The 12,367-nt window shown below is 41.7% G+C and overlaps 1 protein-coding gene across 2 annotated transcripts in view; it reads left to right on the forward strand.

Annotated features, from left to right (window-relative positions):
* The first annotated feature begins 23 nt into the window (after window positions 1-23).
* Window positions 24-12,367, forward strand: part of pex1 (peroxisomal biogenesis factor 1) — a 92,282-nt gene continuing 79,938 nt past the window's right edge. Inside the window, exons 1-2 of one of the 2 annotated variants that reach the window (XM_072575274.1) lie at window positions 24-261; window positions 8,020-8,166. In XM_072575274.1, coding sequence (XP_072431375.1) covers window positions 157-261; window positions 8,020-8,166 — 252 coding nt within the window. In that variant the 5' untranslated portion in view covers window positions 24-156. Of the gene's footprint in view, window positions 262-307; window positions 446-8,019; window positions 8,167-12,367 lie in introns of those variants that run through there. The other variant, XM_072575276.1, reaches the window with a different exon arrangement.

Consider the following 12,367-nt stretch of genomic DNA (forward strand, 5'->3'; position numbering starts at 1 on the left):
AAGGGCCCTCGCTGCGGGCGGGGTGGATCAGTTTTCGGGAGACGGAAGTCAGCTGTCGCTCGTGCCGCAGGATGGAGGCCGAGTTCGAATCCGTGGAACGCTGCGGTTAACGGTATAGGCGTCTGCGAGCCGTGCCCGCTCATAGCGCGTGGCAGGATGATGGCTGCCGGCACCGCGTGCATGCAGCTGAGACTCAGCAACGTCAAAGACTGCTTCCTGCACCTGGCCTCACAGCGAGCGTCGCAGCTCCACCTGGAGGAGGTGAGCGCCGACGCCAATGGCGTCTTCCCAGCCGCCGCTGTCTATTTTTTTTTTCATTTCACGCCTGCATTTATTACCCATTCCCGGTTAGCTTGGAAGAGTGGCGTCGGGAGTGGGTCCGAGTGTGGTGACACTTCAGAGGTCAGCTCCGTTAGTGAAGGATTGGCGCCACATACAGGCTACTGTGAGTGAGGGTGGCAGATTTCCTCCAGGGGAGGGGGACAAGTATTGACGATTTCAGTGTTACTGGTCTTTTATATTTTTTTCCCTGAAAAATGTATTAAGTGTCACCACAAAAGGTCCATGTTAAGTGGCTGTTGTTATGTATTGTACATGGATATTTTGTATTGCATTTTATACTATATTTAGTCTTTAGTTATAGTCTCTTCTTAGGTTTACCTTACATTAACTGTCGACATTAAATAATGCTTGGAGCCTCTGCTGACAGGCTGAGCAGCAAGGTAAAAACAATGACTGCAGATGCTGGAAACCAGATTCTGGATTAGTGGTGCTGGAAGAGCACAGCAGTTCAGGCAGCATCCAAGAAACTTCGAAATCGACGTTTTGGGCAAAAGCCCTTCATCAGGTTCTTATCACAGGAACTTGTGCTTTAAAGAGTGTGAATGTCTGAAGAGACTTGGGCCCTGGGTACATAGATTTTCTTTTTATTGTCTGCCCTCAGTTGACCTTGAGAAAGTGGTGTGAGCTGCTTTCTTGAACTGCTGCAGTCCATGTGCTGTAGGTTGACCTACAATGCTCTCAGGTGGCACAAACAGTGAAGGAACTGTGATATATTTCCAAGTCAGGGTGGTGCGGGACTTGAAGGTGATCTTGCAGGTGATGATGTACCCATGTATCTGCTGCCTTTCTCCTTCTAAACGGAAATGGGTTTGGAATTGCTGTCGAAGGATCTTGGGTGAATTTCTACAGTGCATTTTGTAGATAGTACACACACTGTTGTGATTTGGCGACACTGGTGTTGGACTGGGGTTAAAAATCACACAACACCAGGTTATAATCCAACAGGTTTATTTTGAAGCACTGCTTCATCAGGTGATTCAGAGCAGCGTTCCGAAAGCTAGTGCTTCCAAATAAACCTGTTGGACTATAACCTGGTGTTGTGTGATTTTTAACTTTGTACACTGCTGCTGCTAAGCCTTGGTGATGCACAGAGTGGATGTGGTGCAATTCTAGCAGACTGCTGTGTTCCAGATGGTGTCAAGTTTCTTCAATGTCACTGGAGCAGCACCCATTCAGGCAAGTGGGAAGTATTCCGTCAAATTCCTGACTTGTGTTTTGAGGTGGTGGACAGATCTTTGGGGAGTCAGGAGTGAGTTGTTACTGCAGTATTCCTGGCCTGTGACTTGAGTTGGAGAGTCCAGTTGAGTTTCTGGTGAATAGTAAGCCGAAGAACGTCAATGATGAGGGATTCAATTCTAGAGTCATAGAGATGTACAGCATGGAAACAGACCCTTCGGTCCAACCCGTCCATGCCAACCAGATATCCCAACCCAATCTGCCAGCACCTGGCCCATATCCCTCAAAACCCTTCCTATTCATATACCCATCCAAATGCCTCTTAACTGATGCAATTGTTGCAACTGATGCAACCAGCCTCCACCACATCGTCTGGCAGCTCATTCCATACACGTACCACCCTCTGCGTGAAAGCGTTGCCTCGTAGGTCTCTTTTATATTACTTACAGTGTGAAAACAGGCCCTTCGGCCCAACAAGTCCACACCGACCCGCCGAAGCGCAACCCACCCAGACCCATCCCCTACATTTACCCCTTCACCTAACACTACGGGCAATTTAACTTGGCCAATTCACCTAACCTGCACATTTTTGGACTGTGGGAGGAAACCGGAGTACCCAGAGGAAACCCACGCAGACACAGGGAGAATGTGCAAACTCCACACAGAGTCGCCTGAGGCGGGAATTGAACCCGGGTCTCTGGCGCTGTGAGGCAGCAGTGCTAACCACTGTGCCGCCCACTTTCTTTCCCCTCTCACCCTAAACCTATGCCCACTAGTTCTGGACTTCCTGACCCCATGGAAAAGACTTTGCCTATTTATCCTATCCATGCCCCTCATAATTTTGTAAACCTCCATAAGGTCACCCCTCAGCCTCCGACGCTCCAGGGAAAACTGCCAGCCTGTTCAGCCTCTCCCTGTAGCTCAGATCGTCCAACCCTGGCAACATCCTTGTAAATCTTTTCTGAACCCTTTCAAGTTTCACAACATCTTTCCGACAGGAAGGAGACCAGAATTGCACACAATATTCCAACAGTGGCCTGACCAATGTCCTGTACAGCCGCAACATGACCTCCCAACTCCTGTACTCAGTACTCTGACCAATAAAGGAAGGCATACCAAACGCCGCCTTCACTATCCTATCTACCTGCGACTCCACTTTCAAGGAGCTATGAACCTGCACTCCAAGGTCTTTTTGTTCAGCAATACTCCCGAGGATCTTACCATTAAGTGTATATGTCCTGCTAAGATTTGCTTTCCCAAAATGCAGCACCTTGCATTTATCTGCCATTTCTCAGCCCATTGGCCCACCTGAGCAAGATCCTGTTGTAATCTGAGGTAACCTTTTATAGTGATTTGTTGTGCCAACAGCTGTTGGCCAGGACAGAAGGTTAGAGCTCAAATTCAGGACTTGCACTTGTAATCCACGTTAATTTCTTTACAACGTTGAATTAGTGTGGTGTTGTTTTGGAGTGCCATCCATTCTCAGCTCCAGAATGAGACTCAGGCCAGTTTGAAGTTGAATCAAAAGTCATTGTACCTCAGTGTTCCAATTACCTAGTTCGATAAAAGATATAAGGTTGAATCCTGCAACTACTCATCTGTCTGTTTAACCTTGTGGTAGAAAAGCTTTAGAAATAGTAATCGGGACAAAATTTAACATCCACTTTGAATGCAGATTAATTAAGGAAAGCCAGGACGGATTTGCTAAAGTCTGATCGTGCTTGATGATGAAGGCAACATTTGACCAAGTATGGCATCAAGGAGTCCCAGCAAACTTGGAATCATTGGGAGAACTTTCAGTTGGTTGGAGTCACACTTACCACAAAGGAAGATAGTTGTGGTTGTTAGAACTGCAGCTAGTCATCTCAGCCACGGAATATCATAGCAGGAGTAAGTCATTGTACCTCAGTGTTTAATCAGCTTGTTCAGATATGATATGTCTTATCTCTGGAACAGATAGGACTTGAACCCAGGCCTGCTAACTGTGAGGTTGGAATCTTATCACTGTGCCACAAGAGCCCTTTCTGAGTTCCCCTAGATTGTATTCTATGTCTAACCAGTTTCAGCTGCTTCATCATTCACATTCACTTCATCATAAGGGCAGGTGGGGATTTTTGTTGACGATTGCACCATAGATAGCATTCTTCATAGCTACTCTGTACTGAAGCAGTCTTTGCCCAAATGCAGCAAGACCTGGACAGCATTCAGGCTGGGGCTGATAAGTAGTAAGCAACCTGCAAGTGGTGAACAACAGCCATCTCTGTCAAAAGAAAATCCAGCCATTACCCCTTGGCATTCAGTGGTATTACGCTAGTTGAATCCCCCACTATTGATACACTGAAGGATACTGTTGACCAGAATCTCAACAGGACCAGTTGTGAATGACAAAACTAGGAATTATGAACGATGCAAGAGGTTTATGACAGGTTGGTGGAACAGTTGGAGATGTACAGCTTTTGTTACAGGTTGATGTTGGAAAAGAGAAGTTTGAGAAGGTGGAGGTTTTCAAAATCAAGAAATGTCGAGATTGAGTAAATAGAACTGTTCTCATTGGTGGAAGAGCAGAGAACCAAAGGGGTCAAATTTAAGGTAATTGGCAGAAGCACCAGAGGTAAAATGAATAAAAAATATTTATTGTACAGCAAGTGCTTAGAATGTGGAATGCTCTACTCAGTTATGATAGAGGCACATGCAGTTGTGGCTTTCAAAAGGCAGTTAGATAAGCGCCTATGAGAATTTTTGGGTCTGTGGGAACAAGCGGGGGAATGAGGCTCACTGAAAAAGAAAGGAACATAACCTTAAAATTGATGCAAGCTGTTCAGTTGCCTTTCTTGGAAATGTACTAAATTGCTTTTTAAGATTTTAAGTTATTCCATATTTGGACATGTTTCAGAATGTCATCAGAATTTCATAATCTTAGTGTGCTGGAAAATTAGTGAATGAGTAATTAGGCAATGAAACTAAATCAACTTAGAACTTGAGTTCTGAAAGAGAATCATTCTGAATTTGAAACATTAACTGTTTCTGTATTCACAGATGCTGTCAGACCTACTGAGTTTCTCTAGCATTTTCTGTGTTTGTATGAAATCAACTCAGTGTTAGTCATTTTGATTTAATGTAACATTAAACACCATTACACTAGTGTTATTGGGGTCATAACTACTACATTAAACAAATGCATGTACACCTTCCTGATGAAGGGCTTATGCCCCAAACATTAATTCTCCTGCTCCTCAGATGCTACCTGACCTGCTGTGCTTTCCCAGTGCCACACTTTTCAACTCTGTGTAACTATACAGCCTTAAGAGAAGGATTACTGGAAAATGATATTTTCTCCAAATTTTGACAAAAACAGGCTTTCTTTTTAAACTGGTATTTGGTGTTTTCAGGAGCATGTTCTATTGAATTAGCTACTTCAGGAATACTGTCAAACAAAAGCAAATAAAAATGACAAAGATAATTGATCCACTTTACTTTCCATTATTTTAGTGATTTGGGTTTTAATTAACAATATCCAAAAGAAATTATTTAAATCTAGGCATACACTTTTTCAGAACTGTCTCCAAAGTGGATTAATTGTTAAAAATATCTTGAACAGTGTTTTTGGTGAAGTCCTTTCAGTCTTCCACCACAATGCCTTCAATAGGAACCGCGGAGAAATGGTGCTGAAATTATGGCAAAGATTGCGAGATCTTCCTCAGAAATTTTACCCATTTCTCCAATTTGAATACAGTTTCAATTTTCAAAATGTAAGTGCCTTTGGACCCTTGCCTATATTAATGATAGGTTGGTGAAGTTGCATTTTGTTTTAAAATCTTTTGGCGCAAATCTTTCAATTAATGTTTAAAGCAACAGCATTTGCTGCAGAGTTTGAAGCAAGCTGGCAAATTAGTCATAGAGGTGTACAGCATGGTATCCTAACCCAATCTAGTCCCACCTGCCAGCACCTGGCCCCTATCCCTCCAAACCCTCCTTATTCATACACCCATAATAATGCTTTTTAAATGTTGCAATTGTACCAGCCTCCACCACTTCCTCTGGCAGCTCATTCCATACACATACCACCCTCTGCATGAAAAGGTTGCCCCTTAGGTCTTTTTTGTATCTTTCCCCCCTCACCCTTTGTTCTCTAATTCTGGACTCCCCTAACCCAGGGAAAATACTTGGTCTATTTATCCTATTCATGCCCCTCATGATTTTATAAACCTCTATACAGTCACCCCTCAGCCTCCAACGCTCCAGGGAAAACAGCCCAGCCTATTCAACCTCTCCCTATAGTTCAAATCCTCCAACCCTGGTAACATCCTTATAAATCTTTTCTAAACCCTTTCAAGTTTCACAACATCTTTCCAGTAGGATGGATATCAGAATTGCATGCAAAATTCCAAAGGTGGCCTAACCAATGTCCTGTACAGCGGCAACATGACCTCCCAACTCCTGTACTCAATACTCTGACCAATAAAGGAAAGCATATCACACGCTTTCTTCATCCCTATCCACCTATGACTCCACTTTCCATGAGCTATGAACCTGCACTCCAAGGTCAGTTTGTTCAGCAACACTCCCCAGGACCTTACCATTAAGTGTATAGGTCCTGCTAAGATTTGCTTTCCCAAAATGCAGCACCTCACATTTATCTAAATTAAACTCCATCTGCCAATTCTCACCCCAATGGCCCATCTGATCAAGATCCAGTTGTAATCCGAAGTAACCTTCTTTGTTGTCCACTACACCTCCAATTTTGGTGTCATCTGCAAACTTACTAACTAGACTTCTTATGCTCCCATCCAAATCACTTATATAAATGATGAAAAGTAGTGGACCCAGCACCGATCCTTGTGACACACCACTGGTCACAGGCCTCCAGTCTGAAAAACAAACCTCCACCACCACCCTCTATCTTCTACCTTTGAGCCAGTTCTGTATCCAAATGGCTAGTTCTCCCTATATTCCATGAGATCTAACTTTGCTCACCAGTCTCCTATGGGGAACCCTGTCGAATGCCTTACTGTTGAAGGATAATTGTCTATGGTAGTCCTAAGTGGATCTTTTTCAGGTTGGCAAGAGGAAATGAGTTGTGTGCCACAGGGATCAGTGCTGAGATCCCAGCAGTCCACATAAATTACTTAAATGAAGAGCAGAATGTATTGTTGCCAAATTTACTGATGATGCAAATATAGGTAGGAAAGTAAGTTGTGAAGTGGACATGACTCTGGAAAAATATAAATTGACTTTGAGTGGTAAAAGATATGGAAAATGGAGTACAATGTGGGGAAATGTGAAATTGTCCATTTTTGCAGAAAAAATTTTTAAAAAGCATGTTATTTAATGGTGAAAGTTTGTAAAGCTGAGATGCAGAAAGTTCTGCATATTCTAGTGCATGAGTTGCCAAAAGGCTGATATACAGGTACGTCAAGTAATTAGGAAAGCTCATAGAATATTCTATCATCTGTTACAAAGGGAATTGAATATAAAAGTATGCTTCAGTTATACAGAGCTCTGGTGAGACACATCTGGAGCACTGTGTACAGAATTGATTGACATCCTTAAGGAAGAATGTAAATATGTTGCAAGAAGTTCATAGAATATTTACAATACTAATACCTGGAATGGGTGGGTTTTCTTATGAGCGAAAGTTGTATGTACCAGCTTCCATTTGCTGGAGAGTAAAAGGCCACCTGATTTAAATATGTAAACTTCTGAGGGGTTTTGACAGGGTAAATGTCAAAAGGCTGATTCCTCTGGATAGTCTAAAATTAAGGGTTACTGTTTAAAAAATAAAGGTAGCCTATTTAAAACATAAGATGAAATATTTTTCTCAGAGGATTGCGAGTCTTTGAATCTGTGTACCCACTGCCTTTTCAAGAAGAGTGTTTTTGGATATTTTTAAGGCCGAGATAGACTTTTACTAAGTAAAGGGTGAAAGCTTATCAGACGTAGACTGGAGTGTGGATTTAGGTTCCAGTCCGATAAGCTGTGATCTTACTAAATGGTGCAGTTAGTTTGAGGGGCTGAATAGTTTTCCCCCCCCCCCCTTGTTTGTAAAAACTGTCTCAACAGTACACTAGTTGGCAAAGTATGAAATTGCTGATTGCAACTGGTGGATTTTCTCATGATTCTACAACATTTGCATTTCAGGTTAATGATACCAAATGTGGACAGTTTTTCCATTATTGCTACTGCAAAAGCTGGGCCAAAATGCTGTCACACAGCATTTGTATCCACAGAGATAGTACTCCTGCGCTACTGTTAGAAGTGGATGTCTACCAAGAATTGCTGATTTTGCCATTTCATCACAGTGGTTATTGCTGATATTGGTTAATTTTCTATAGATGTAAATGTGTTTGATTTATTATAAGACATGCTCACTGGAATTCTGGCACTGCAGAATTGTACCTTCTCTCCTGTGGTGATTAGACTATTGAGCATTTATACTGTTTAGTTTTCTGTCAAAGTAGTGTTTGTGTAATTCTTTGTTTATCTTTTTCTGATAATTTATAGTGTCAAGCCATTGAATTGTCATGGGGTCTTCAGCAGACAGCATTCTTAAGTTGGGTCGGACGAAGATATGCTGGATTTGAAGAAGAAAACGTTGCAGAGATTAGCAGACAGTTGGGAATTAAACTTGGGCTCAAAGATGGAGAACAGGTCTGTGAACGGTAACTTTCCAACTTAATTTTTTTCAAACCTGCTTAGTAATTACTTCGTTAAAGATAGGTCTGGGAGTTTCTGCTCTATATATCTCCTTCAGTTTGATTACAATATTTTACTTTGAATATCTTTTGAATCAACTCATTGCAATTAAATATATTTCATTCCTTGAATTTTTTTTCAGCTCCCTCATGCTAACCATTCACTTCCAACCCTTGATTTTCCACACAGTGACTTAATTATTTTCCCAATTGGCTTGCTTGTCTCCATACCATCCATATTTTGTGCTTATTCCTCCCAGATTTTAGATTGTGTTTTCACCTGTAGTATTCCACTGATACACCAGGCACTCATTCCTGTATTATCAATCTTGTGCAACATGAGCTTGAATATACTTTGTGATCAGTTATTATAACTGTCTACTACCAGGGCCAACATGAATTGTATTATTGTTTCATGGTAAAATTTTATGTGGTAATATCTGTGTAAGCCTCCAAGATTGTCAATGAGGGTAGAAATTGTTTGAAACAATTGTTTTGAAACAATTATTATGGATGGGCTAGTATTGGGCAAGCTATTAGGGCTATGGATAGATAAGTCTTGTGGCCCTGATGGAATGTAACCCAGGGTGCTAAAAGAGGTAGCGGGAGAAATGGCAAGTGCTTTGTCGTTAATTTTCCAAAATTCGCTGGACTCTGGGGCTATCCCAGCAGATTGGAAAACAGCATATGTGACACCACTATTTAAAAAGGGAGGTAGACAAAAGTTGAGGAATTATAGACCAGGTTGCTTAACCTCTGTAGTGGGGAAGATGCTTGAGTCTATTATCAAGGAAGAAATAGCAGGGCATCTCAAAAGAAATTGTGCCGTTGGACAGACGCAGCATGGGTTCATGAAGGGCAGGTCATGCTTGACAAATCTTTTAGAATTTTATGAAGACGTTTCAAGCAAGGTGGACAACGGGGACCCAGTGGATGTGGTGTACCTGGATTTTCAAACGGCCTTTGACAAGGCGCCACGCAAGAGGCTGCTGCATAAGATAAGGATGCATGGCATTAGTGGTAGAGTATTAGCATGGTTAGAGGATTGCTTGACTAGCAAGAACCAAAGAATGGGGATGAATGAGTGCTATTCTGGCTTGCAATCAGTGACTAGTTGTGTGCCTCAGGGATTAGTATTGGGACCACAATTATTTCCAATTTATATGGATGATTTGGAGTTGGGGACCACGTACGGTGTCAAAGTTTGCAGATGACACTAACATGAATGGCAGAGCAAAGTGCAGAGGACTGTGAAATGTTGCAGAGAAACTTAGATACATTGAGTGAGTGGATAAAGGTCTGGCAGATGGAATACAATGTTAATAAATGTGAAGTCATATATTTTGGTAGAAGTAACAGTAAAAAAGATTATTATTTAAATGGTAAAAAGTTGCCGCATGCTGCTATGCAGAGGCACCTGGGTGCCCTTGTGCGTGAATCACAGAAGGTTGGTCTGCAGGTACAACAGGTAATTAGGAAGGCAAATGGAACTTTGTCCTTCAATGCTAAATGGGTTGAGTTTAAAAGCAGAGAGGTAATGTTGCAGCTGTACAAGGTCCTGGTGAGGTCACACCTGGAGTACTGTATGCAGTTTTGGTCTCCTTACTTGAGAAAGGACGCACTGGCACTGGAGGGAGTGCAGAGGAGTTTCACTAGGTTGATTCCAGAGTTGAGGGAGTTGATTTATGAGGAAAGACTGAGTAGACTGGGATTATATTAATTGGAATTCAGAAGAATGAAGGGAATCTTTATAGAAACATAAAATTATGAAGGGAATCTTTATAGAAACATAAAATTATGAAGGGAATCAATAAAATAGAAGTAGATAGGATGTTTCCACTTGCAGGTGAAGCTAGGAAAGAGGGCATAGCCTCAAATATAGAGGGAGCAGATTTCGGACTGAATTGAGAAGGAATTTCTTCACCCAGAGGGTTGTTAATCCATGAAATTCCTTGCTCAGGGAAGTTTTTGATGCTACTTCTTTAAACACTTTTAAAGCTAAGGTAGATTTCTTTTTAAAAATAATGGAATTAAGTGATATAGTGAGAGCACGGGTAAGTGGAGCTGTGTCACGAAGAGATTAGCCATTATCTTATTGAGTGGCGGAGCAGGCTTGAAGGGCTGGACAGCCTACTCCTGCTCCTTGTTTTTATGAAACAATTTTTGTTTGCATCCCTTCTTTTCTTCCTTCCTTTGTGAGTAAATCCTGACCAATTTACATACCTGCAATAGCTAATATAACACTCATCATCTTCACATTTCGAAGCTACAGAAACAACTTGCAATGTTTTTGTTTTGCTACGCTTCCCAAATTTATTAACTAACCATGTATGCAATCAATTGACTCATCCTTTTATTACCATCTGGTTATTCAATTTCCCCTGGCTTGTATGCCCATTAGCCCAGCCCTCTCCTGTGACACTAAGCCTAACTCATTCAAAATTTGTTATTCTCCTGCTCCTCAAAAAAAACACCTCCAGTTTCTTAACCCATTTTCCAAACTTCTGCAATTCATCTTTTCATTACAGCACTCCAATTTGATTTTTACTCTGCCTGTTGTTAGCAAAATTGCTTTGGTCAATGTCATAGCTGGTACCTTCTATGGGTCACTTGCTCATTTCAGGACCCATTCTTTGCTATTGACAAAATCAACTACTTTATCTTTCAACTTTGGTCTGTGGTACTGATAGTTTGTTGTTTGTCAGAATTAGTATCACTTCTAGTGTTTTTTCTGTGCATTGTTACTGACGTACACAAACCTGCGTATTAATTATCTTTGTCATCTGCATGCTGTACCTCACTGATATCTGTAAGTGTCCAGTCTGTTTTCAATTTTGATTTAGATGCTTTTGATCCCATTTCCGATTGTTTGTCTGTAGTTAAGTTCTGGATCAATGTTTACTTCATTCAGCTTGCTGGCAAAGCAAAGCTATCTTGTGACAGGTGCAATTGTCTCAATATATTGGGTTTCAGTAATCAACTTCACTGTCATCTCCTGTTAAAGTAGAGACTGAGCAATATTAGTATCAAAGAAACACAGAAAATTGGAACAGGAATAGGCCACTCAGCCCTATAGGCCTTCTCTGCCAGTAAATATAATTATCCAACTCAGTACTTTGTTCAAGTTTTCTTTGATCCACAAGACCATAAGATGTAGAAGCAGAAATTAGGCCATTTGACCCATCAAGTATGCTCTGCCGTTCAATCATGAATGAGAAGTTTCTCAACCCTATTCTCCCTTTTTCTCCCCATAACCCTTGATCCCCTTGACAATCTGGAACCTATCTATTTCAGTCTTTAAATATATTCAATGAGCTGGCCTCCACAACCTTCTGTGGCAGTGAATTCCATAGATTCACCACTGTCTGGCTGAAGAAGTTCTAAGGGGTATAAGGCTATGCCCTAGTCTCTCCTGCTAATGAATACATCTATTCTGCCCAGGCTGTTCGGTATTCTGTAAGTTTCAATTAGATCACGGAGTATACATCTGGAGTCCTCATATGTTAAGCCTTCCATTCTTGGAATTTTCTCGTGAACTTCCTCTGTACCAACTCCAGGGCCAATACATCCTCCCTGAGGGATGGGCCCCAAAATTGCTCTCAATACTCGAAATGTGGTCTGACCAGAACCCTATAAAGCCTCAGAAGTGCATTCCTGCTTTTGTTAGTCCTCTCAAAATAAATACTAATATTGTATTTGCCTTCCTAACTACCGACTCAACCTGCTTGAGAGAATCCTGGACTGAGACTTCTCTAGATCATTATGTATAAAGTGAAAAGTTGTCCCAATGCTGACCCTTGCAGAACACCACTAGTCACTGGCTGCCATCCTGAGAAGGACCCTGTTATCCCCAATTTCTGCTTGCTTCCAGACAGCGAATCTTCTATCCATGCCAAAACCTTGCCTCTAACACCATGGGCCCTTATCTTACTTGGTAGCTTTCTGTGCAGAACCTTGTCAAAGGCCTTCTTGAAGTCCAAGTAAATAATATCCACTGCCTCTCCTTAGTCTAACCTGTTCGCTACCTCCTCAAATAATTTGTCAGGCCTCCCCTTGATGAAACCATGCTGATTTTGCCCTATTTTACCATGCATTTCCAAGTATTCAGAAATCTCATCTCATCCCTTCACCATGGATTCCCAAATTTTACCAACAAC

The sequence above is a fragment of the Chiloscyllium punctatum genome, chromosome 8, assembly GCF_047496795.1.
Source record: "Chiloscyllium punctatum isolate Juve2018m chromosome 8, sChiPun1.3, whole genome shotgun sequence".
NCBI lineage: Eukaryota > Metazoa > Chordata > Chondrichthyes > Orectolobiformes > Hemiscylliidae > Chiloscyllium > Chiloscyllium punctatum.